Genomic DNA, 27851 nt, shown 5'->3' on the forward strand with positions numbered 1-27851 from the left:
CAGACAGCGCTGAATCCGTTGCAATCCATTTTTTTGCCGGGCACAAAAAACATTTCATGCTGCGTTCCTTCCAGTGGCCGTACAGACACGTTTCGCCAGATCAAAACGCAAGGCTATGCGGCACAATCCGGCTCAAAAACAACCCTATGAGGGAAAAACGAATCCGGCGCCGGATCCATTTTTTTAAAAAAAACAATGGATTCCTCATGATGGCAAAAAATGATGTGTGAAAAAGGACGTACATGGTGCGTCGTGTCCGGCGGACGCAAAGACTACTTTTGCCGGATGAAGTGCAACACCATGCGGCACAATCTGGCACTAATACAAGACTATGGGGAAAAAATGGATCCGGCGCCGGATCCGTTTTATCCGTTTTTCGCCAGATTGTGCCTGATGCCAAAAAACTGATGTGTGAAAGCAGCCTTTGGCTTTTGTTTTTTTACATCAGGTACAATCCGGAAAAAAACGGGTTAAACGGATCCGGTACCGCATCCGTTTTATCCCCATAGATTTGCATTGTTACCGGATTGTACCTGATGGCTTTGCGTTGCATCTGTTTTTTTCCGGATGTGGCAAAATTAATTAAAGCGGCGGCCGGAGGCAACGTGTCTTGCAACTTTTTTTGTCCGGCAAAAAAAAACGCATCGCGCCGGATTCGGCGCGATACGGCGTATTTTACAATGAAAGCCTATGGATGCCGGATCCGGCGCAATGCGGTAAAAAATTGATGGTTTTTTACGCATCCGGCATAACGTATCCGTTAAAAACCGGATCCGGTGGATACGGTTTTACATTTTTTTGCCGGATCCTTTGGATCAGGAAAAAAAAGGATTGTGCCTGAATGCAGAAAACTGATGTGTGAAAGTAGCCTTTGCTGGAATTGGGATATCCTTGCAGATTTCTGAAAATCTGCAAGAAAAAAAATGCGGACAGGTCTGCAAACCCATTGATTTTAAAGGGTCTATTGTATCTCAGGTGTGTGTGATAATGGAGGTCACATGTACCAGAGACACAGGTGTGTGATGGACGCCTCATGGGAATCTGCAGACCTTCTCCTGTTTATAAGCGATCCCATCAGAAAACATTTCATTACTGGACTGCAGAGCATGCACTCTGCCTCCACCTGACTGTTGGACGGTTTTGCACAGGATTCTGCAGACCCCTCTGGCTTATCCCTGATCCCACCATTGGACATTACTGGGGTGAGTGGGACTTGGCTCCCCACGTCATTTTTTATGGGAGTGTGTGGGTAATTTATTATGCCTCAAATTATAAAATCTGCAACACTGCACAGGGGCCGCCGCTAGTGTCTGCTGCACAATATACAAAACACTGCACAGGGGCCGCCGCTAGTGTCTGCTGCACAATATACAAGACACTGCACAGGGGCCGCCGCTAGTGTCTGCTGCACAATATACAAGACACTGCACAGGGGCCGCCGCTAGTGTCTGCTGCACAATATGCAAAACACTGCACAGGGGCCGCCGCTAGTGTCTGCTGCCCAATATACAAGACCCTGCACAGGGGCCGCCACTAGTGTCTGCTGCACAATATGCAAAACACTGCATAGGGGCCGCCGCTAGTGTCTGATGCACAATATACAAGACCCTGCACAGGGGCCGCCGCTAGTGTCTGATGCCCAATATACAAAACACTGCACAGGGGCCGCCGCTAGTGTCTGATGCCCAATATACAAAACACTGCACAGGGGCCGCCGCTAGTGTCTGATGCCCAATATACAAAACACTGCACAGGGGCCGCCGCTAGTGTCTGATGCCCAATATACAAAACACTGCACAGGGGCAGCCGCTAGTGTCTGATGCACATGTCGCGGGCGGAGGAGGGGACGCTGCGCTCTCCCACTGCTCGGATCCGGCTGCCGCTGCGGCCTGCTGCTGCTCGGTGGCTCGAGCGATGGGCCGGATCCTGGGGACTCGAGCAGCGCTCCTCGCCCGTGAGTGAAAGGGGTTTGGTTGTTGGGATAGTTTATTGTCCATGACGCCACCCACGGTTGTGGTGATTGTATGGACACCACCGCTGCTCTGTCTGGGGAGCTCGGGAGTGGTGGTATGGAGCAGCCAGTTGTTGATTTGCCCCTCCGTGGGTAGGGGGTTTGGTGGTCCCGGGGCCCAGTGATGGGGTTGGGATGGTGGACAGGCGGGTTATGGGGCCTGTGGAGGTGCAGCGCTGTGCCGCACGGCACGAAGGTACTCACTCAGCCAAAGGATGATAACAAAGTTCTCGGTAAACAAACGGCTGGTTGGACGGGTCCCTCGGACGGCTACGGTGCTGATGTTCCCTGCAGTAGCGGTGACTGTCTCTTCCCTGCACCTATGTATAGTCCTTGGTAGCGATGGATTCCCACCGGCACATTTTATAAAAATATTTTAGTGTAGGACTGCCTCAAATGAGGCCTTGTCCACAGGCTATTTACTTCATGCAGCATTTGCTTGGACCTGTCCCGCCCACAGCCATGACTCAGTCATGGGTACGGGATTGAAATAGACCAGGTGAGTGCTGCTAAGAGCAGTTCTACTATTCATATGTGAGGCCGTATGGCACATTTTATAAAAATATTTTAGTGTAGGACTGCCTCAAATGAGATTTGCCGTGGCGAGGCAGTTCAAGAAATTGCAATTTTTTGCCAAAAATCTCAAATTTTTATAAGTACAGTTTAGAATGTTTAGTGCTGAAGTGCACATCTAGTGCTGGCTTTTTGTTTTTTTTTTTTTCTTCTATGTATAGTCCTTGGTAGCGATGGATTCCCACCGATAACCCGCTCTCCGACTTGGATATGGGCCGGAGGAGCCCCTCTCTTGCCCGCAGGCGCTGGCCCTGGGAAACTGGTGCCTTGGCGGTGGCGGTGTCTCCACTTAACGGTCGGACTGTTGCCTTCAATCGGGACTTGGTTGTTGGGAGACCCAGTGGTCCCCTTCACTGACGGATTTGGCAAATTATGGCGACTCCTAGCCTTGCCGGGATCCGAAAGGCCCCTGCCCTGGTGCTGACTGTTCTTTGTATACCGCTCCGGTACCGCCGGGTCACCACCCGTCCACGGTCCTTTCGGTAACCTCCGAGCAATCTCTCCTGCAGACGGTCACCGCCGTCTGCCAACCTTGCTGTCTCAGTCTGGGGCACACACCCGGACCAACTTCAGGCTTCTTGCTGTCACTTTTCTTTCTCCACTTTCCCTCCTTCTACTTCACTATTTACTCCTTCACTTCCCTAGCTTATCTGCCTGGTTTTCCCGCCCCCAGGGCTGTGAACTCCTCGGTGGGTGGAGCCAACCGCCTGGCCCACCCCCTGGTGTGGACATCAGCCCCTGGAGGAAGGCAACAAGGATTTGTGTTCTGACCTTGGTGTTCCTGCAGGGAATGTGGGGTGCGTGTGGTGTTGTGACCTGTGACCCCTGGCTTGCCCAGGGCGTCACACACAATATACAAAACCCTGCACGGGGGCTGCCGCTAGTGTCTGATGCACAATATACAAAACACTGCACAGGAGCTGCCACGTGTGTGTGTGTATATATTACAAAATTAGTTATGTCGCAGGCGGGGAGGAGGGTGTCAACGCTGTGCTCTCCCACTGCTCGGGTCCGGCCGCCGCCGCTGCTGCTGCTGCTCGGTGGCTCGAGCGATGGGCCGGATCCCAGGGACTCGAGCGGCGCTCCTTGCCCGTGAGTGAAAGGAGGTTTGATTTGGTGTTGGGGATTTGGTTATTGTCCGTGACGCCACCCACGGTTGTGGTGATTTTAGTGACACCACCGCTGCTCTGAACGGGGATCCCGGGAGCGGTGACTGGAGCGGCTAGGTTGTTGGTCCTCCCCCTCCGTGGGTAGGGGGTTGATGGTCCCGGGGCCCAGTGATGGGGTAGGACAGGGTGTCAGGCGGGTTATGGGGCCTGGTGAGGTGCAGGGACGCGGGGGCAGCGCTGTGCTGTGCTGTACGGCACTGTGGTACTCACTCAGCCTGAGACGTTGACACAGTTCACGGTAAAACACACGGCTGGAAAGACTGTTCCCACAGACGGCTGCTGTTAACTTTTCCCCGGTAGTTAAAGGTGACTGTCTCTTTCCCTGCACCTAGTACTTCGGTTGGTAGCGATGGGTTCCCACCGGTAACTCGCTCCCCGGCTTGGATATGGGCCGGAGGAGCCCCTTCTTTGCCCGCAGGCGCTGGCCCTGAGAAACTGGTGCCGTGGCGGTGTCTCTCCCACACGGTTGGACTTTTGCCTTCAATCGGGACTTGGTTGTTTAGAGACCCGGAGGTCCCCCTCACTGACGGATTTGGCAAATTACGGCGACTCCAAGCCTTGCCGGGATCCGAAAGGCCCCTGCCAATGGTGCTGGCCTCACTTTGTGTACCTCTCCGGTACCGCCGGGCCACCACCCGTCCTGTCCTTTCGGCAACTCTGATCGGCCACTCCTGCAGACGGTCACCGCCGTCTGCTAACCTTGCTGTCTCGGTCCGGGGCACACACCCGGACCAACTTCAGGCTTTCAAACTGTCACTTTTTTTCTCTTTCACTACTGTCCCTCCTTCTACTTCAAACAACAACTCATCTGCCTGGTTTTCCCGCCTCCAGGACTGTGAACTCCTCGGTGGGTGGAGACATTTTGTTTAGTGCAGCGGTATTTATATACACTTATTTACCAGTTGTTTTTTTTTTTTTTAACTTTCAAGCACTTGTGACGTGTGCCCTCTACCTGTTTGCTGCTTTATTGCAATTGCCATTGGAAACTTTTTTTTTTCTAGATTTGTGCTTTTATCACTTCATTGGCGCAGATGTGTTTTTTTTTTTTTTTTTTTGTCTGCATCCTCCTGTATCTTCTACAATTATTATTCAGTGACCTGCCTACTTTTTGAAATTTCGGTGGGCAGTGTGATTCTGCAGGTCTACTCACCAATAAAATGGTGGCGTAGCTAGTCTGATGGGCCCTGGTGCAAAGTATGAGCCTGGGTTCCCCCCCCCCCCCCCCCCATATGTTGGTCAGATGTATGGGCCGTTGTAGCATTCTAAATCCTAGTAAAACACGAGTTGTATGCCGCCCCCTCTTCATTGTGTAGTATTGACCTCTAGCATGTACTAATGGGCCTCTTCCTGGTAAATATGTCCTCATCCTAATGTATGACCGCCATCATGACGATCCTGGAACATATGGCCCCATCATGCCTATAATCTTATAGTCTGGTGACTGTATGGCCCCATGCTTGCATACAGTACGTGGCCCTGTGATGGGCCCCATCCTTGTATACAGCACATGGCACCATCCTGGTATACATGGCCCCATTCTTCTATATATGTCCCCATAGTTGACACATCTTGGTATACATGTCCCCATCTAGCTCTATCCTGGTAGATATTATAAGCCGTGCACAGTAAAGAAAATAAATGATTATACTCCCGGCTCCCCCGGTGTCCTCCTCCAATAATAGCATGCTGCCACGTCCCTGTCATGCACGGCGTGCCCACTTACAGGAGTCATCTGCTGGGTCTCAGCATATTCTCTACTCCCCATACCCTGGATTATGGGTTAGCGGAGCAGTGCATATTCATGGCCTAAATCGGCGGTCTGCATATTGCAGTGCAGGGACCAGACAGGTCTCTGTGCTGTATTGTATTTCAGCTGGATGTGCATCCTCGGATGCATATGCAGCTGAAACACACTGGGGCCTGCGGATCCCCTGTACCCCAGGGACCGGTCACAATTGCTGCAACCGTGATCACTACACATTTGGTGCAGTCTGCGGCGCATATGTGGCTCCCTGGCCTAGCCATGTCGTCACAGATAACATACAAACCCCCAACCCCCCCCCCCCCATTAGACAGGGACAACAGCCAAACAAAAATCCTTGTTTCCTCCCTCCAGTGTCTGATGTCCACACCAGGTGGGGCGGAGCCAAGCGGTTGGCCCCACCCACCAAGGAGTTCACAGGCCTGGAGGCAGGAAAAGTGACGGATAGAGTTTGGAGTTTGAAATGAGAGGAGTGAACACTTGGGTGTCTGGGTTTGTGGCCCAGGCACTGACAGCAAGGTTGGCAGACGGTGGTGGCCGTCTGCAGGAGTGGTGGAGCAACGCGGAACCGTAGGACCGGGGTCGGGCGACGGCCCGCCGGTACCGACCGGGGAGCGAAGTGAAGCCAGCACACACCGGCAGGGCCATCGGACCCCGACCAGGTTTGGAGCCGCCAACAATAGTCAGATCCGAATGTGACTGGAACCCCAGGGGTTTCACAACAGAAAAAGACCCGATTGAAGGCAACCGCCCACACCGTGAGGGTATACAGCTACCGCCTAAGGCTAGAGACCCAAGGGCCAGCGCCTGTGGGCAAACGGGCTCCTCCGGTACCCATACACCAAGGAGCGGACTATTGTTGGGAATCCATAGTAGTCAGAAGGAGAACATCAAGGTGCAGGGAAAGACAGTCGCCTTCTGTTAAAAATAGGGTTTGACGTGAAATATGCTAAGCCAGTATATAACGATTGGAGAGAAATAGGTGCAAAATCATATGTGGATTTATTCAATAAAAGTTAGTCATTACAGAAAAATAATGTCTTGGCTTTAGTTAGTGAAGAGAGAAAGATAAGAAAAAGAGAGCAGTCCATTTATCTTACATAGCTGTGATGTTGTGGTAAGCCATCGTCTCTCTGCTTCGTCTGGGTGAGAATGGTCCCATTCTAACCCTTTGAAGTGTGGTCTGCTTAAATATAATAAACCTCCTCCCTCTGATTCTCCTTGTCTCTTTAAATGGTCTTGGAACATTATTTCAAGAACTCTCTATCATTTTTAGCTATAGCATTGTCATATCACGTGGTCCCAAAATCTGCAGAGCAAGTGTCATGCGCAGTACAGACTTGTAAAACTAAACCACTTTACCCTTTTCCATAGAATGTACAGACCCTTTGAAGCTTACTGACCCTTGACCTTAGTGTAACACTAAGAAGACTTTCAATGCTAATTTCAGGTCTTTGCTCAAATACCAGATAGAATATAGCACTGAGCTGTCAGCTATTGATGTGTAAGACCTGTTGCCATTTATTTATTTATATATATGTTAAAAGACTGTTTGGTGGACTTCCTTGTGTTATGCTGCCACCTGCTGTCAAAACAGAGAACAGCGGGAAAAAGTCCTGCTGCTCAAGTGACTTGATGGAGTCTGGAACAGGAGGAGGAGGAGTCTACATGTGGCTGTTTGGCAGAGAGGAGTGTGCTGGAGTGGGCTGTAAGATAGAAGGCCTGAGTCTGCCCTGTTTTTTCCGAGGTCCAAGTACCTCAGTGTTGCGTGGTGTCCCCCCCCCCCCCCCCCCCCCCTCCAAGACACAGATCCAAAGAGGCTGGATGTGGAGCGAGGAGCCAGGCAGCACGTGCAAGTTACAGACCCGGGACAAAGACTGAACTTTAGAGGTGTCTGCCAGCGGAATACGGGCCCCAACGGTGACTAGGTACCCCACGCTGAAACCTGCAGTTAAGTGTGCACACTACTTTAGTTAGGGACAGATAGGAAAAGACTCTGCACTGTGTTATACGAGTAAGGTAACAAGGACTCTGCGGTTTTTTGTTTAATAAGGATTTCTGTGTTTTGCTTTTGGGAGTACAATCTGAGGCTTCCTATCCTTGACAAGTTATTCAAAGTAGTTGTATATATATTGCATTATCTCTACTGCTGTGCGCATTCCCGCTTTTCTCCCCTTCCCACACTTTTCCTCTACCTGTGTTGTGCAATACATTATTAAATTTGCATTGATTAACCCCCGTGGTTCCGTGCAGTCCTTGCGTATCCCGTTACCTGCAGGTTATTACATTTGGCGTAGTCGGCAGGATACGCAGGCTGGTACGGAACAATGGACGGACAGGGGGGTGTCGCTGATGGAGGTGTACTAATACAACCTGATGGGGGAATACCAGCAAGGCAACTGTCCCTGGGGGCTATGCTGACCCATATACCAAAATTTACTGGCAACAATGTACCTCTCCATGACTGGGCGCAGAGAGTGAGGGGCATGTTGAGAGTAGCAGGAGTGACTGCAGAAAATCAAGGGGAGATACTGTTGATTGCCCTTGAAGGCCATGCTCAAGAGACTATTTTATTGTGCCCTGAGAGTGAACGAAAGACGTTAGAGCAGGTGGTGAAGATTCTTGAGAGTGTATGGCGGGAAACCAGAAGCAGGAGATTTACAGGCGCAACTGTTCTACAGGCTGCAGGGTGAAGAAGGTCTGCCACAGTATGCAAATGCACTCCAGAGAATGAGACAAATGCTTACAGCAGAGCCAGAGCTAGCACAAACCCCCAGTTATGCTGATCGTACCCTACGAGATCAATTCCTCCGTGGGTTACATAACCCCAAGATCAAAGGTGCCCTCCGTGAATGGCTCAGGGTAGAAAAAAAAACTAACTTTCCAGGAAATATTGGAAGAAGCAGTCTCCCGCACACAAACTGAAAATTGCGACCCGCAGAACGCCTGGGGTGAAGTTTGTATGCATAAGGTAGTCCCGGGTGAGAAAAACCGAGAACCGAGCCAACTTGAGGCTAAAGTGGATCAGTTACAAGAGACTGTTACTGCTCTACAAGAGTTGCTGAAGAATATGCAAGCCCCGGTGTCAGAAGTAAGAACGACAGCACCGCGACCAAATGCCCGCACGCATACCTATCAAGAAGAGAGGGGACAGATCGAGCAGAGACGACCGAGACCCACTGGAGACTACCAGTGTTGGAACTGTGGAAATCGGAACCATTTATTCCGACACTGTCCAGAGAGGAAGACGTCGCAAGAAAGACCGCCGTTAAACTAGTGCCTCCCTCCATGGATGGGCACATGGTGGGGAGACCAACTGAGCTTAGAGAAAACCAACGCCCTGAAGATATAGCAGCCTGCACGCCGACGATCACGGCCGAATTTGAAGGGAAAGAAGTAAAATGCCTGATGGATACTGGGTCCCAAGTGACCACCATGCCAGAACAGTTCTTCTACCAACATTTTGGACAAACTGTATCCATTGACAAAGGGGCACATATCAAATGAAGGGCTGCAAACAATCTTCCCATTCCGGTTGTAGGGGTCGTGTGGATGAACATACGTGCCTGTGGCCAGAACTTAGGCAAAAAAGGGATTGTGTTAACGGAGGGCCGGTACGACAGAGGTGCCAGCTATCGTGGGCATGAACGTCCTGAAAGAATTAGACCAGTTGCTCTTCAACAAGGGGGGCTGTGATTACTGGAAGACGACAGTTGCTAACAGGCCTGCCCAAAAGGTCTTCCAACACCTTATCCGTGCCCGAGGACTGTGGAAGAATGGTGGGAGCCGCTACCCGGTGGGGAGGGTTCGAGTCCCAAGACAGACAATAATTACTCTACCTCCAAATCGTGAGACAGTCCTCACCTTGCCAGTCGGGGCCCACCGTACACTCGAGGGGATGGAGGTGTTGGTGGAGCCTTACCGTGGTGAAGAGAACGGAGACGAACCGTTGGTGGCTCGCACTTTAGCAACAGTAAGAAATGGAAGGGTCCCTTTCCGTTGCGTGAACACCGGTGAACAGGCCTACACCTTGACCTCGGGAGTTGTTCTGGCCCATGTCTACCTGGCGGCTGCAGAATCGATTGAATTGCAGCCCATGGCAGGGGAAGCCTGGACTTGGGCTCTTTCTATGGAAAGAAAAGAGAAACCCACTGATCAATGGAACAGTCGCGTCATCTTAGGGCAGATGGGAGTGGACCTGAGCCCCTTCGATTCGGAGCAAGCCCAAGCCATAGAGGACTTTATTTGGGAGAATCAAGCCACGTTCTCCCGTCACGCAGAAGATTTCGGCTGTACTGACAAGATTCAGCACGAAATACCCACAGGAGATGCTCCACCGATCAGGGAAAGGTACAGGCAAATACCCCCAAAGTACTACCAAGAGGTAAAAGAGCTTTTGGCGCAGATGCTGAAGAGCGGGGTGGTAAGAGAAAGTCAGAGTCCATGGGCTGCCCCAATCGTGCTGGTCAAGAAAGGATGGGTCTACCCGCTTCTGTGTTGACTACCGCAAGCTTAATGGATGCACGGTTCGTGATTCCTACCCTCTGCCCCGGATAGAGGAGTCCCTGTCGGCGTTGGGGAAAGGCACGTTACTTCTCCTCCCTCGATCTGGCCAGCGGATATTGGCAGGTCCCTGTGGCAGAGAAAGACAAGGCCAAGACCGCATTTATTGTACCAATGGGACTCTTCAAGTTCAATCGCATGCCGTTTGGACTAAATAATGCCCCAGGAACTTTTCAGCACCTCATGGAAAGTTGCCTTGGAGACATGAACTTCGAGGCCACATTGATTTACCTGGACGACATAGTAGTGTATTCTGCAACCTTTGAGAAACATCTAGAAAACCTGGGCCAAGTGTTTCAGCGGTTACGCGCCCATGGGCTTAAACTAAAACCAAAAAAATGTCGGATCTTTCAGGAAGAGATTGAATATCTCGGACACAAGGTATCGGAAGCCGGCGTACAGCCCTCCGATGGGAAAGTGAGAGCAGTGCTACAATGGCCCACACCCAGCACAGTGCGGGAGGTTCGAGCTTTCCTGGGGCTAGCCGGTTATTACCGTCGCTTTATCAAAGATTTTGCGAAGGAGGCAGAACCTTTGCACAAATTGCTCCGAGGGACTGCGAAAGGACCAAAAGCACAGAAAATTTGCTGGGGACCAAGACAAGCAGAAGCCTTACACAGATTTGAAAGAGGCCTTGGTTAGCGCCCCTGTGCTTGCCTATGCAGACTATAACCTCCCCTTTCGGTTGTATACAGACGCGAGCCTCTACGGCCTGGGTGCAGTACTGGCCCAGGTACAGAATGGTACTGAACGGGTGATTGCATATGGAAGTCGGACGTTGCGAGAAGCCGAGCGCTACCCCGAGAATTACAGTTCCTTTCGGTTGGAGTTACTGGCACTAGTATGGGCAATAACCGAAAGGTTCTCGGAATATCTCACGGGAGCTCAAATTGAAGTCTATACGGATAATAACCCCCTGGCTCACATCTCCACCGCCAAACTGGGAGCAATGGAACAGAGGTGGCTGGCACGACTCTCCAGATACAATTATCATGTGCAGTACCGCTCTAAGCATGAAAATCAGAATGCGGATGCCCTTTCTCGTGTTACCACCGAAGCCCCAGTGGGGGAGAGAGATGAACAGTTGGAGGAAGACGAAATTCCGGACTTTAGTAAATTCACCGCTCAAGTGGTAGAGGCTCGTATGCTGGAAATTACGTCGGGCACGACATCACGCCTGCTTGGCCAAACCAGAGAGGAATGGGTGAAAATCCAGTCATCTGACCCAGAACTGCTTCAAGTGAAAGAGTGGGTGATCCAGCAGCGCAAGCCTAGAAAGGAAATACGGGCCACGCTGTCGCACGTGGCCCTCCAGATTCTCAGCCAGTGGGATAAGCTGTCGGTGCAAGAAGGGATGCTGTATCGGAAGGTGCACCTAGCTACAGAGTTGGAAGTACGGTGGCAAGTAGTGATACCCCAGAAGATGGCAGTACCATTGGCCCGAGAGGCGCATGAGAAGGGAGCCCATTTCGGACCGGACAAGACTTACCAGTGGTTGCAAAGAATAGTATACTGTCCTCAGATGCTTCGGGCAGTAGAGAAGGCCTGTAAACTGTGCCGTTCCTGCGAGTTAAGTAAGGCTCCTCCACAGCAAGCACCAGTACAGACTATTGTAACCAAAGAGCCGTTGGAAGTACTCATGATCGATTATCTCAAGATTGGCCCCTCCCACCGGGGCCATCAGTTCTGCCTTGTGATGACAGATCACTTCTCCAAATTTGCGGTGGTGACGCCCACCAGAGATCAGACGGCTGAATCAGCTGCTTGAGCCATCAGTGATGACTTTATCCGGGTGTACGGCTGCCCCAAAAGAATACATTCTGACCAAGGAGCTTGCTTTCAGGGCAGTGTCAGAGCTGCCAAGGATTTACGGAATGCAGAAGTCAAGGACTACGCCTTATCATCCGCAGGGCAACGGAGCCTGCGAGAGATTTAACCGGACCCTCCTACAAATGCTACGCACGTTGGAGGATGATCGTAAGAATCACTGGCCCGGCTATCTCGCAGAACTCATGTGGGCGTACAATAATCGTGTCCACTCCACCACTGGGTACACCCCATACGTGCTACTGTTTGGAAGAGCCGGAAGAGGCATTGAAGAGCTGAACCTAGCTCCCCCCGAGATCAGTGAAGGTCAGAGCGTAGGTTCCTGGGTTGATTGTCACCGTCGACGGCTGGAGACTATCCATCGAATTGTCACCAAGCGGTTGCAAGAAAAGACACACCCGCAGTGGAAACCTGTGTGTGAAACCCCGTTCTTACCAGGAGACAGAGTACTAGTTGCAGAGAAACACCCGAGACACAAGTTGAGCGAGCGCTGGAAAACAGAGCCGTACATTGTGATCAGAAGAATCTCGCCCCATGGATCAGTATACGAAGTGAGAGGCGAGCAAAGAGGCGGCACCCTCATCCTGCATCGTAATATGCTGAGGCCCTGCTATTCAGAAGACAGGACCAGACAAAGTACCTCGGAGACGGTGCCCCGACCAACCCAGCAGACTGGGAGAGATCCACACCCCCATCCGTTCAAGACACAGGTGCCACCCCTGCAGAGCAGGAGTCACTAATCTCCAGAGATGGGGACGGGAATACTGTACTCCCTGATACGGCGCCAACGTCTGGCGAGTTAGCTGTGGTGCCACGCCGGACTGAGCGGGCTAATGCTGGTATTCCCCCTGATCGGTACTTGGCAGATGAATTTGTGTGTTCTGTCACTGAATCCTGTTTTACGACATTGGCTCCCAAGCAACAGGTTGTGAAGCAGGGCAGGAGTTGCCACCGTGTGCCCCTTTGCAGAGTGCCTCAGGAGTGTATCGGCCGGGACGGCCGAGGTTAAAGAGGGGGGAAATGTAAGACCTGTTGCCATTTATTTTATTTATTTTATTTATTTATATATATGTTAAAAGACTGTTTGGTGGACTTCCTTGTGTTATGCTGCCACCTGCTGTCAAAACAGAGAACAGCGGGAAAAAGTCCTGCTGCTCAAGTGACTTGATGGAGTCTGGAACAGGAGGAGGAGGAGTCTACATGTGGCTGTTTGGCAGAGAGGAGTGTGCTGGAGTGGGCTGTAAGATAGAAGGCCTGAGTCTGCCCTGTTTTTTCCGAGGTCCAAGTACCTCAGTGTTGCGTGGTGTCCCCCCCCCCCCCCCCCCCCCTCCCCCCTCCAAGACACAGATCCAAAGAGGCTGGATGTGGAGCGAGGAGCCAGACAGCACGTGCAAATTACAAAATTACAGATCCAAAGAGGCTGGATGTGGAGCGAGGAGCCAGGCAGCACGTGCAAGTTACAGACCCGGGACAAAGACTGAACTTTAGAGGTGTCTGCCAGCGGAATACGGGCCCCAACGGTGACGAGGTACCCCACGCTGAAACCTGCAGTTAAGTGTGCACACTACTTTAGTTAGGGACAGATAGGAAAAGACTCTGCACTGTGTTATACGAGTAAGGTAACAAGGACTCTGCGGTTTTTTGTTTAATAAGGATTTCTGTGTTTTGCTTTTGGGAGTACAATCTGAGGCTTCCTATCCTTGACAAGTTATTCAAAGTAGTTGTATATATTGCATTATCTCTACTGCTGTGCGCATTCCCGCTTTTCTCCCCTTCCCACACTTTTCCTCTACCTGTGTTGTGCAATACATTATTAAATTTGCATTGATTAACCCCCGTGGTTCCGTGCAGTCCTTGCGTATCCCGTTACCTGCAAGTTATTACAGATGTACTATGTCAGATGGCTTGGTTCTAACCATGTCAGATGTCTCTGGCTAGAAACTTCAACTCACAAAGACCTTCTTAAAGGGATGGGCGAAAATACATACATTTTATGAATGCATGTAATCAAGTTTATGAATCAAATCTCCATAAACTCACTATTTTACAATCCCTCCTTTTGAAGATTTGATGAATCCCCGGGAAACCCTAACTCAGTCGTGTCATTCGTATCACATACATTCTTGTTGCAGATTCTAGACCAATGTCTGACTTGATAAACCAATCTGAAACTTTCTGTCAAAAAGTTATCTTACGATTTAACATTCCTCTAAGAATGTTATCTCCCTGTTCCATTTCTATTTTTATATTCTTATATATCGTCTGAATTCTACACATCACAAAAACTTGATAAATAATACACATCAAAACTAATAAAAAATGATTATGATGGGATTAAATAAAATATTTTCAACTGCTGTCTGAAATGATGACTGAGACCAGGTATGTACCGATTTCCCAAAACTTTTCCACCAAGTTCTACCTGACATTCCATTCCATTCGTGTTCAATATCGTTTAATTCACCTTGTTCATGCCTGAATATTATTTCTGCTTCCCTTAACTGTTTCGTTAATAAATCTAACAAACCCTTATCTATCTTTATTTCACTTGTCCACATATCCCAAGGGAAATCATTTATTTGTGATAAATTGAATTGTATGGGAAATGCCGTTAGATTTCTCTTTCCTTTACTTTAGAAGTGATATTAAAACTTCCTTCCTTCTTTGAAAGAGATCTCACATTTCCTTCTATACAATACAAACCCATAGGTAGACTTTCCTTATGTACACAAGTAGAATAGAATGCAGAAACCATCTCTGTCTCAGACATGACCTGGAAACAAATCTTATTTGGACTTACTGGAGTCACCAGATCATTTATGGTCTGTACAGTCTCTATTCTCGCATGACAAGAGGAATGATTATGAAAACATGAATGATAGATCACCTTATCCTGTCCAGGTAGACACATCACCTTAGAAACAAAATGTAAACATGAAGAAATGTCTAATTGTTCAATGTTCACTCCATCAAATGCAAAATCTGTGTACTGCAGTTGATAGAACACTTGTTGTGTGTTACTCACAGGTATACCCAAAACTGTAACAGGAACAATAGTCCCTTCTCTTCCGATCACCGGGATTAGCGATGTGCCAGCACAAATGTTTCGTTCACATCCTAACCACTTATTTACCCACAAATCCGTATGATTCAATGCAAAATCATACTCTACAGGTAAATTTCGCAGTATTCCCAGTGGAGTAATTGCACTCTGTAAAGCCTGTGCAATCAATTTCAGATTAGTGGAATACTCTACCTGTAGCTCCAGGCACGCTTTAGCTACTTGTGTTTCGTGTGTGCTTTCCACAAGAGCTAGTGTAGCATCCTGTAGATGTGACACGGAAGACCCTAGTACAGCAGCTGTATTCATAACCATTTTTTCAAGAAGTTGATTCAAACTCTTCTGAATCTTTACTCCTTTTCCTCCAATGTAACCAATATTATCCAAATGTGACTTAAGTGTCTGTATATTCATGGCATTAGTCAGACTTCCCACTGTCCCAATTCCTCCCAGAATTCCTTCTAAGGCTATGTTCGCACGTTGCGTCGGAGTACCTGCAGTTTATTCTGCACGTTTTCCTTCCCTTGGTTTTTGACCAAATGGCTTTTGACCATTTTTTAACGCTAAAAACGCATGCGTTTTTACCACGTTTTTAGTGCGTTTTTAGCGCTTTTTACCTGTGTTTTCACCTGCGTTTCTGCAGATGCGTTTTTGAGATCAAGACACTGAGTAATAAAGTTGAATTAGTCAAAAAGAATGAAAAAAGAGAAAAAAAGTGTATGGGAAATTATCAATTTTAATGAAAAAATAGTAGTTATGCACATTTTATCAAAAAATAGGTGAAGTTTATAATTTTATAACATTTAAATTTTGTGTGTGTGTGTACATTAGAACCCATTAATTTTTGTCCAGAAAAGCATGCGTTTTTGGAGCCAAAAACGCAGTTAAAAAGCAGGTAAAAAGCATGAAAAACGCAGGAATTGTGATTTTGGTTGCGTTTTGCCATTTCTCATTGACTCCAATGTTAAGGAAACTCTGCAGAAATGGCAAAAACTGACATGCTGCTTCTTTTTCAGCATGGTTTTTGACCACAAATATGCAAATTAAACGCTGCTGGAAAAAAAGCAAAGTGCAGACAGGATTTCTGCTTTTCCCATAGACTTTGCTGGCAATCAAAAACGCTGCTGCTAAAAACGCTGCAGAAACGCGGAAAAAAACGCAACGTGCGAACATAGCCTAACACTCCCCTCTTACTTCTAATCTGAGTTGTTCTTCTCCCAAACCATTGTTCTATCCCCATCTCCATGTTAGTGGGATGTGATTTGACACTGAGGAAACCTGGTAGAGATTTTCCAATGAGACATATTGAAAGTCCATACCATTGTCATAAATTCTCCATCCCTTAATAAGGACTTAGACTGAAATTGATTAAGTTGGAAAGGAGTAGATGGCATGAATCTTGTGTTTGTGCATGCATTATCTGCTGCTGACCAAATATTCACACAAACGTCTTTACAATGTCTGTAATGTGTCTTTGTTTCAACGCAACACTGGTAAATTCCAGAGTCCCTGGAAGATGGATTTTCTATGGAAAATATGAAATTATCATCCATCCATCTGATTTTACCAATCTGACCTCTGTGAATGACATTAGTTGGACTGTTTAAAAAAACTTCCCAAAAATGATGAATTTTTGGTCCATGTTAACAGACTCCGAAGGCAATTTCAACCTTGTGTTACATTTTTAACATTATAGGAAATGTATTTTCTTTATTATGTACTGTCTGTGGTGAAACCCTTATTTCCGGAACTATAGTGTTAGTAACGGTAAACACTACAGATACCTGAACTTATACACGTTCCAGTGTTATCTGGAAATTCCATGTTTTGACCCAATCTTTATCTCCTTCTGTAATGGAAAGTAAAGAAGGATCCAGAATTTTTCCCAAAAACCTGAGTTTTTAACAAAATTTCTGTTTTGGATCTTCCAAACTTTCCCCTAGCAATCATGTCATTTGTAATATCACCGGACCATACAGCAGGTTCATCACCTCTGATCTATGTTCCAGTATAGTACATCTGTAGGAGAATATTCCCATGTACCCGTTTTATTATTGTGTACATATTCTCCTTGTAATTGTGTGAATCTAGTTTTAGGTCCTGCAATAGCATGTAATATTATGTCTGTGTTGTGTACGAAATGTAATTCAATGCAACATTTTGTTCCATATCCCATGCAGATATTTCCTGTTATCTCCACAGAATCATCCGTGATGTTCTGTCAGTAAGTTCCTTGTCTCTGATCCTCTCGGTCTTCGAGAATGTTGAATCTCTCTGGTCCGCTCATTCACATCAGTGGTGATTGTTCCTTGATGTAACTTGTAGACAATGACTGAAATAAAGCAAAGCAGCAGGAAAGTAGTTCCCATCACATAGAAGCTTGTCTTGAGCTTGGGAAAATGTTCTTTTTCCGGAAGGCTTGATGTCATCTTTCCTTCAAAGTCTTTAGGTTCCTTATTCCAGTTCTTATAGGAATCCATTTCTTCCTGGAAAAAAATGCAGTATCATTATTTTGCTACAAATATTTTGCATTGATCAATGTGAACCCACACTTTGTGTTTTTCGGGTCTTTTATACCACATTTGATGCTTGTTGCACGAGAATCATGACTTGTCCCATAGTCTCAAGGACTTCAAACTGACCTTCCTAATTACACTCCCATGGACCACTCTTGCAAAAGGTTTTAATCATCACTAGAGCACCTTTCTTGAATTTGGACTCATAGGGTGGCTCCATTTTCTGCATTCTCGATGCTGCATATGGCAGAATCGCTTTCAGGTTCTCCTGCAGTGATCTCAACCATTGGGACCTTGAGATAGCATCTTTTTGTAGAGTGGATAAAAATGGCTCATGTGGAAACCACAATGGCATTTTTCTTCCCGTCATCAACTCAAACGGAGTGAATTGAGTTGTAGAAGAGATTGAACCTCTTATACTCGTGAGTATGAAGGGTACCTTGTCAACCCAAGTGTTACCTTTTGTCCAAAAGCATCTTTGCAATTCTGGATTTGATTGTTCTAGTCATTCTTTCCACAATTCCCGCAGATTGTGGATGATGGGGGATGTGAAATTGCTGTCGTGCCCCTAGAATAGCACAAGCAGTTTTCATGATTTTAACTGTGAAATGGCTACCTCGATCGGAGGTAATCATCCTTGGGATCCCCCAAGTACAAAATACATGTTGTACCAATTCCCTTGCTGTGGACAAAGCATCATCTTTCCTAACAGGTAATATTTCTACCCATTTTGAGAACACATCTACCACAATCAATGCATACCTGAGACCATGTTTACCTGAGGGTAAAGGACCAATGTAGTCTATTTGCAGTGTAGACCACGGGCCATCAACAGGTGCGATTCGTAGAAGTGGTGGCTTCTGTCCTTTCGGTCTTTGATTTATTTGGGCACAAATGAGACATGATAGTACAACACTTTGAACTGTTTCGTCCATTTTTTTTTCCCCAATAAAATTTCTCCTTGAGAATGACTAACAATTTCTGTTGACCCAAGTGACCTAAACTCTCATGATTGTATCGAGTGAATTCTACCTGTAGATGTTTTGGTACAATGGGACGCAATTCTCCATTTGAATTGTGACACAAAACCCCATTTTCACAGATAAAAGGAGGCTTTGGATCATCCTGAGAAGTAACAAGAGAAGGATCTTTTCTCTGTTCTTCTGCAAATGAAGGTATCTGTTCTCTGAACCGCTGAAATCCCAGAAGGTTAAGAGTCAAACACTTCCTCTCCTGTCAGGGCAGCTTCTTTGGCTAGAGCATCTGCGGTTGCATTGCCTACAGATAACTCGTCATCAGATCTTTTATGTGCAGTGACTTTTACTATAGCAAATCTATTTGGGGCCCTAGATGCCATCTCAAAAATTGATTTTAGAGTTTCGCGGTGCACCAAGGCTTTGTTGGAGGAATCCACATAGCCTCTCCTCTCCCAAACAGGCAGATAACACAGCACAACAAATAAACACTTTTTGTCTGCTACTTGGCAAAAACCATGTGCGCTATACTAAATCGAATGCGCTGAATCCAAATCTGAAGTTAGTTTTTTTTGTAGCACGTCAGGATATTAAGTTATACCAATTTTTGTGAAAATTAAAATAAGCAATTAATAAAGATACAGAATCGTTATGTCCCACAGTTTCACAACATGTATTATCATTTTTATTGAAAGAAGTATAGGTAAATAAACCAAAAAACTTAAAAATCACTTATAGTAGCTTAAGAAATCGCCTTGAACTCAGCAGAGTACTTTTAAAAGTGCTTCAGGCACTTGCTTTTGCGCTTGTGAGTGGTCCTAGTGGCCCGTTGCAAAAACCAGCAGTAATCGCCCATCATGTTGGGGTTAAAGCGACCTGGGTATCTTTTTTCCATAGTAGAAATGTCCTGGTGGAATCTCTCACCATGTTCGTCACTGACATTACCCATATTTGGAGGAAAGAAGTCAAGATGTGAATGTAGGAAATGCATTTTCAATGACATTCGGGCACCATGCATTTCGTATGCTTGAAGCATATTGTCTATTAGTTCAGCATAGTTTCCTGCTCTTTCGTTTCCAAGGAAGTTTTGAACTACTACTATAAATGCATCCCATGCAGTTAGTTCAAGTGGGGTGAGTTCTTTCTTGAAGATTTCATCATGGATTAGTTGGTGGATTTCAGGACCAATAAAGATTCCTGCTTTGTTTGGCCTCAGTTTTCAATGCACTAAACTTTTCCTTCAGATACTTAAATCCATTCCCTTGACGATCCATTGCTACTACAAAATTTTTCATTAGTCCTAGTTTAATGTGAAGAGGTGGAAGATAAACTTTAAGTGGATCGACAAGTGATTCGTGTTGAACATTGTGCTTACCAATCTTATGTTCATCTCTATTGGGCCACCGTTTAATTTTATAATGGTTGTTGTCATCTCGACTGTTCCATAGGCACAGAAAGCACATATGCTCAGTGTAACCTAACTGCAAACCAAGGACTAGTTCAACAACTTTGAGGTCAGCACAAATGTTCCATTGATGTTCTGAATATTTAATCAATTTCAGAATGATCTGCATAGAAGCATAGGTCTTTCATTCCAACCGCATGTGCAATGCCTTCAACAATGCCTGAATAGGCGTATGGCCTTTTCTAAGTATAACTCAAAATCTGGACGTGATGTGCAAATTCTGAGTTCATATTTGGAATCAGCATGTTCAAATTAGTAAAGAACACATGTTTTACCCTCAGTAGCAAAATCATTGTTGTGCTGTGTAATCAGTTAGGGACCTGACAACATAAGAGCTATCACTGTAGATTACCATTGGAGTTTGATCATCAGCTTCATTCAGCTGTAGGACCATTCTTACCGCTTCTATCTCTGCCATTTGAGCTGAGAAATGACTCGGTAACTTGTGTTTTACCACTTGTCCTCGCTTGGAATAGAAAATTCCTTATCCTGTGTGATAGTGTCCTTCCAGAAAAAATCTAGAACCGTCTACAAACACGGGTTCATCTGCGTCTTCCGACTGTTGTCTGAAGAGAGATGGACTTGGTTCTTGGAACGTTTGTAGGCAATCATGGGTTTGTCCTTCATACTGCATCAATTGAGGAAGAACATATTTGGCCTTATAATCTACCTCAATTTGATTTGGAGACAATGAGAGCAACCAATGGGCAAATCTGTGATACACCTGGGATGTTTTTCTCAAAGAGAAGTTTCAGTGTGGAATGTGGCGTTTGGAGAATAACCTTTTGGAACCCGATGTGTTGAGTTATTTTTATCGCAAAATACACTCCCACCAGGTGTCTTGCGCACACCTCAAACCCCCTCTCAACAGGTGAGAGAAGCTTAGAGAAGTAACCCAAGATTCAACATTCCCCCCCCCCCCCCCCCCTTGCAGCTGCAGCAAAACCAGAGATGCTTGTCTCTGAAGTGTGTGTGCTTGGAGCGCAAAAGGTGCGTTCTTTTCTACCATACTTAACGCAGGTGCGTGTTGTAGATCATGTTTCAATTGTGTGAAGGCTTTTTTCCTGTTCGACACCCCAGGGACCAAAATCATCATTATCACCTTTTAAAAGATCATACAAAGGTCTGGCTTTGTCAGCAAAATTTTCAATAAAATCCCTTGAGTAATTTACAAGTCCTAAAAAATCTTAGTGCCTTGTGTGATGTTTGAATTGGAAGGGATGCAATTGCCTCAATTCTGTCCTGTAGGGGTCGCCGTTTACCTGGACTTGGCAGAACTCCTAAAAATCTGACCTCAGTCTGCATCAGCTTGACCTTTTTGGTATTCAGTTTTAATCCTGCATCATGCAGCAGCCCAAACAATTCTGCCAGTAGAGAAATGTGTAACTTCTCATTCTCCGTACTCTGCAAGATATCGTCCACATACTGCAATAAACATTCCGGGAGAAAATTTCGACAAAAAGTTCGCTAGCGCCTGATGAAAAATGCTTGGCGACATACTAGCGCCTTGAGGAAGACGACACAATACAAATTGTTGATCCAGGTGATTAAATGCAAGCTTATATTGACAACTTTTCTCAATCGGTATACTAAAGAAACAATTACTGATATCCAATACTGAGAAATACTTTGCCTTTTGCATTCAATCTCGACATGTCATGTGTATCAGCTACAATCGGTGCTACATTGGGAGTACACTTATTGAACATCCTCAAGTCCAACAACATCCGATAGCTACCATCGCTTTTCAGAACACACCACAATGGATTGTTACAGACAGAATTTGCCTTACGTATCACACCTTGAGCCAACAATTCCTGAATAATTTTAGACATTGGAGCAACTGACTCTGGAGGCAACTTATACTGATGTTGTGGAGGCGGGTCCCTCCCTTCAATTTTAACAATAACAACATCTTTCATAGATCCAACTTCATTCCTGTACTGAGCCCATAAAGAAGGAAACCTTTGCACTATCTCAGTCAATACTTCATTACCCCCAGTTTCAGGCCACAAATGATCTGCTGACACTACATCGGTCAAGCAAATGGTCCCGACATGACTATATTCATTTGGATCAATAACTACCACCTTACAACCGTTAGTCTTTCCAAACTGTTTTGTTACCCAAATCAATAATCCAGCCATGCTTTTCCAGAAAATCAGTGCCAATTATGTTCTCAGTATCCTGACAACACCAAATATCCATTTTCGTTTTCAAAAAACCAGGTATTTCCAAAGAAACATCCTGCGCTAAAGTTACCTTTGTTCCATTTTTGCCACTGAAACCAACAATTGTACATACAGGGGAATCTGGCTTTAAATGTAAATCAACATTTGTGACACTCAATTGCGCACCTGTATCAAGGAGAAATGTTACTTCCTGGCCTTCAAGATTTACCTTTAAAAATGGTCGACTACAGCTATCCATTGAAACTCGAGTGACAAATTCCAGTGGATGGAGCCTGGGCACCGGCTTTGCTAGTCAGGATGATGAAGGGAGAAGAGCAGCAGGTGTCTTGCTCCTTCCATCCAATCCCTGTATGGCCATTTCCCTAATTTGTTTGGTCAGTGGTGCATATGGTGATTGGTTATTTCTGTTGTCAGTATGAGTGGAGGTGCTGAAAATGGGGGAGGTGCACTGGATGTGTTTGGCATCAGACCACTTTCTTTACCCAGCCTTTCCTCAGCTCCCGCCCTTAGGAATTTCTTGCATTCCCACTTCAGATGTCCAGGTAGGCCACAAAAAAAGCAGTGGATTGTGCTGTTACCCCCCCCCACCCCCCTGAATTCTTGTTCTTAGAATTCAGCACGGGTCTTTTGTTTTTGGTTTGTTTTTTCCTGGGATACTAATGTCAGTGGTCCCCCTCTATCATGGCTATTTTTGACTTTATCTGATTTTGCTTCATTCGTCTATGTATTCTATCAATAAATGACGTGGCCTCTTGTAAATTGTCCATCCTAGAAGCAATTTCGAATGAAGCGGGGTCCAAATATTTAAATTTGTTTACAAAGGCCTTGACCATGGAAATCGGTTCTTGACCAGGTCCGATTTCCATTACGATCCTATAGGCCTGTTCGAATTTCACTAAGAAGACGAATGGATCCTCCTGTATGTGTTTTTAAGGTTTTCTAACAATTCGACTGTTGGGGTAGACTCTCCTGTGGTAAAAAGAATTAACTGTCTCAGCCTATCTTCCTTTGTGTCATGGATCAGGTCATCGTGTTTGTTTGGCCTAGGTGTGGTTTGTAACCTTTTTGCCATGTGGGAGGGAAGCCATACCCTGAATATCTTGTTTCTCTGATCATGTCAGATTATATTTGTCCGAATGTGATTAAAAAATGTCTGCATTATGGAAGGCGTCCATTTTATCATATTTGGGTATGTCTTAAATGATTTTCATTAATTGGTCATGGATTTTAATGTTAAGACGGGCTGCCTTCTCATGTAACTTCTTTTTACGCAGTTCCTCCTCATTTAGACTCTCGTCAGCAGCTGTATCCAGCTGTTCCAGGATGTCTGAACCTGAGGAAGGTGATGCTGAAGCATCTTTCTTGGTCTCTCGTATTAACAGATACATATTTAATATCTTTCCGTAATTTTGATATTAAATCTGCTCTAGTTTCCAACTGATCTTCCAGATGGTCAATATGTTCTGCTAATATTGAACAATTTGCACAATCTGTTTCTGCATCTGTGATGTGTGTATCTGTCACCATGCAGATGGTGTGTGCTGGTTGCTGTGCCCCACCCACCATGGGGTTGTAAGTGTAAACCATACCCAATACATTCTGTATCGTTTTCTGTAAACGTTTCACAGTAAAAACTTCTTAAACTTGGTATTCTCAATTTCACATTGCCAGTACAGATTTGACCATAACTGTGCGTCAGTATGCCGATGGTCAAATGTATACCCCACATTACTTTTTCTAGAATAATCATGAATGAAATCCATATCTCGCCAATATGTGATGCGTTGTCCTGGAATGGCTCCAATCGTCTATGGGTCGATGGTCCTCTGTGTCCTAGAAGGATTACCCTGGGGATCTCCTGGATTGGAAGTCCTCAGATGTCCGTCAAGGCCCGACACATACGACCTCCGTGCAGCTTGTCACGTCAGTCCTCTTCTAAGGTTCCGTGTGATTTAGACACAAAGTGCGTCTTTCCTGCAGTCTTGGACAGAGATATTACTCCACGACCCCCCCCCCCCCCCCCCCCTCAGTGGACAAAAGGCAGGGAATGGCGTAACAAAGTAAGTCCCGCAGCAGGAAAGTAGTGTGGGGAAAAAAAAAATCACCACGCACAGAAAACAGCTGTGCCTCTCATTCAGGCTGGCATCGCCAAATATGTTAAAAATAGGGTTTGACGTGAAATATGCTAAGCCAGTATATTAACGATTGGAGAGAAATGGGTGCAAAATCATGTGGATTTATTCAATAAAAGTTAGTCATTACAGAAAAATTAACGTCTTGGCTTCAGTTAGTGAAGAAAGATAAGAGAGCAAAGAGTCCATTTATCTTACATAGCTGTGATGTTGTGGTAAGCCATCGGCTCTCTGCTTCGTCTGGGTGAGAATGGTCCCATTCTAACCCTTTGAAGTGTGGTCTGCTTAAATATAATAAAACTCCTCCCTCTGATTCTCCTTGTCTCTTTAAATGGTCTTGGAACATTATTTCAAGAACTCTCTATCATTTTTAGCTATAGCATTGTCATATCACGTGGTCCCAAAATCTGCAGAGCAAGTGTCATGCGCAGTACAGACTTGTAAAACTAAACCACTTTACCCTTTTCCATAGAATGTACAGACCCTTTGAAGCTTACTGACCCTTGACCTTAGTGTAACACTAAGAAGACTTTCAATGCTAATTTCAGGTCTTTGCTCAAATACCAGATAGAATATAGCACTGAGCTGTCAGCTATTGATGTACCATGTCAGATGTCTCTGGCTAGAAACTTCAACTCACAAAGACATTCTTAAAGGGATGGGCGAAAATACATCCATTTTATGAATGCATGTAATCAAGTTTATGAATCAAATCTCCATAAACTCACTATTTTACACCTTCACCTGTCCGGGGAGAAACACCGCAGCCGACTGCGGGACCTGTCCATATAGCAGTTTGGTTTTCCAAGGACTTTGTACCTTTCTTGCTGAGTGAGTACACCCGTACCATCCGGCACCGCGCTGTCCCTGCACCTCGCCAACCCTGCCTCCCCGTCACAACATCATTGGGCCCTGGGACCACCAACCCCTACCCACGGAGGGGGGAAACATCCCAGCTGCTCCTTACCATCGCTCTGGGATCCCCGTCATCAGCAGCGGTGGTGCCTATCTTCACCATGACCCGGGGGTGGTGTCACGGACTTAATTCCCCAAACAAACCACCCCTTTCACTCACGGGCGAGGAGCGCCACTCGAGTCCCTGGATCCGGCCCACTGCTCGAGCAGCCATCGCAGCAGCGCTGGGCCCGAGCGTTAGCGAGCGCAGCGCAGTGTTGTCCTCCCTGCCCGCGACACATACATAATTCAATATTTTGGCTTGCTGAACAGGTCATGGAGGTGAAACCTTGGTGTGCGCATGCGCCACTTCCAGTGCCATTTTATTGAAGACTTATAAACTGCCTATAGAATATCACTGCCCACCGCAGTCATGGCGGCGGCACATAATTTCAAATATTAGGCCGTTCATTGAAAAATTGGTGACCTGGAGAAGAAACAGAGGGGGCAGGGGCATCACAGCCCCATTATGGCCATGGATTTACTGTTAGTGCTAAATCCTGCTGACAGGTTCTCTTAACTTGGTTAAAATTTATTTTAATCAATAGATCTTGGAATAATTTCCACAATCGGATGTGTAAAAAAAAAAAAAAAAAAAAAAAAAAAAAAAGCTCCTGCGCTGAGATTCTTGTATATGTGCCCCTGCTGTGGACTGTGTAATGGCTGTGTCTGACCATACAGGAACATGGACTGATCATACCACAGCTCCTGGGCAGGTGAGAAAGCAAGAGTATAAAGACATTACAGCACGAGATCACAGCTGATTCTTTCCGTGAGGTAAAACATTTGTCTATCTTTAAAAAAAAAAATGTTTTACCTCAAAGAGAAAAAAAATTGTCATCCTGTGAGGTAAAGTCTGTATACTTTATTCCTTCCTTCCCTGCCCAGGAGATGTGGTATGATCCAACCATGTGCCTCTATTGTCAAACACTGCCATTACACAGTAATGAGAGATATATAGATATATTATATATTTCAGTCAGCACAGGAAATATATATTATATTATATTATACCAATTGTGGAAATTATTATTCCAAGATCTATTGATTAAAATGAACTTTAACCCTTTTTAAGTAATTACTGATTAAAATATATTATTGCTATATCTACAATTTGTTTGTGCTACAGGTCATTACAGAAGCATCTATCAGATAATCTGAGGACAGAAGTCATGGACACCCCAGTTACCTCCCAACAAAAGTACATTAATGAATTTAACGCCAAACAGTTCTTACAGACGTATCATGGGGCACAGGATGGGGTCCTTACTAGTGAATGGACAGAATTTGTTATAAAAAATCTGCATGAAACTTTCATTAAAGGTGAGAAATTCATTCATTTTTGTTTCTCAATGTTCACTTTTGTTGTGTATAATGTCATAATTACTCGTATGACTAGTTTACTGTAGTACATTTTCATGTTACAGAAAAAATCCTGTTTGCTTATGCTTGTTGGCTCACATTGTGATGTGGAGTTGCTAAAGTATAGGTCAGGATGAGCAGCACGGAACAGAGGTGATTATGCAGTGGAATTGGATAGGAAAGACAGCACATGGAGCAGCCAGGATCAGTAGTTAGATGGCATGTCCATAAACTGAGAAGGGGACGAGGACAGGCACTTTGGACAAGCAGACCTGAGCGTGCAGACATGTTTAAACAGTAGGGCAATGTGCATCGTTGGGCATCTTGGTACAGAAGATTGAAATGTGAGGGCTGCACCTTGTAACAGCAGAGTTGAGAGCGTGACAAGTACTTTGTAGTAGAATCTGTGTGGACAGCTCTTTTAAACAGCAGATTCCAGATGGCAGACAGGTAGCTTGTATCAGAGCCAAATATGTAGTAAGCATTTAGGAACAGAGCGGATACAGCATTTGGTATCATGAAGGAGAGCAAAGTCACGTGTGGAACAGCACCTTGGAGCAACTGTCTTGTCAGACTCCTTGAGTAGCAATATATTACCAAGTGTAGGGACAGCAAGTTGAAGCAGCAAGAGTGTCAGTACACATACTGTGTATAATTACTGCAGAGCTGGGTTAGGCACATGGTAGACACACGGGCATAACAAAAGTGACTAGCCCACCCCAGGGCCTTAGGTGACTCTGTGTCGGGCCGCACAAGTCCGGGGTAGTCAGCGGTGGCAGGGCCCGATTCCGTGACCCTGGTGGAGTCAATTAATTTGGGGGTGATAGTGTTAAAGTTTATATAAGATTTGTGACACCACCTGTGGTAAATTGCAGCTCTTTAGGGCCGCAGCTGCTGGAAGTTGCCTCCGGGGCTGATATTATAGCAGCTGAGATGTTTCTTGGTTTCCACAGGTAGAGCGGATACCCCAGGGCAACCTTTGGTGCTTGGTAAAGTCTATGGTGTTTGTGGACGCAGTGCAGGATAAAACAGACAACACAGGCTTGCAGTTCAGATGGTTTTACTCACTGTTCAGTTCAATTCTGCCGTGGACCGGTTGCCCACGGTGTGCCAGGATCCGCTGTCAGGGGCCCCCGCCGATCCCAGGTAGTTTAGAGGTCAATACCGGTGCACCCCTCCTGTCTCTTCCTGACTTCTTTAGCCTTGACTGTTTTAGCTGAGCTGGTCTTGGCCTCCACCACAGGGCCTGTACAAAGGGGGCTAACCGCAGTTGTATCTTGCCCCCTTCAC

General features: G+C 46.0%; 1 protein-coding gene across 1 annotated transcript in view; it reads left to right on the forward strand.

Moving 5' to 3' along the window:
- LOC142256817 (nicotinamide N-methyltransferase-like) overlaps window positions 1-27851 on the forward strand; it is a 74998-nt gene that overhangs the window by 42083 nt on the left and 5064 nt on the right. The window contains exon 4 of the mRNA XM_075328717.1: window positions 26329-26522. Coding sequence (XP_075184832.1) covers window positions 26329-26522 — 194 coding nt within the window. The remainder of the gene's footprint in view (window positions 1-26328; window positions 26523-27851) is intronic.

The sequence above is a fragment of the Anomaloglossus baeobatrachus genome, chromosome 11 (genome assembly GCF_048569485.1).
Source record: "Anomaloglossus baeobatrachus isolate aAnoBae1 chromosome 11, aAnoBae1.hap1, whole genome shotgun sequence".
Lineage (NCBI taxonomy): Eukaryota > Metazoa > Chordata > Amphibia > Anura > Aromobatidae > Anomaloglossus > Anomaloglossus baeobatrachus.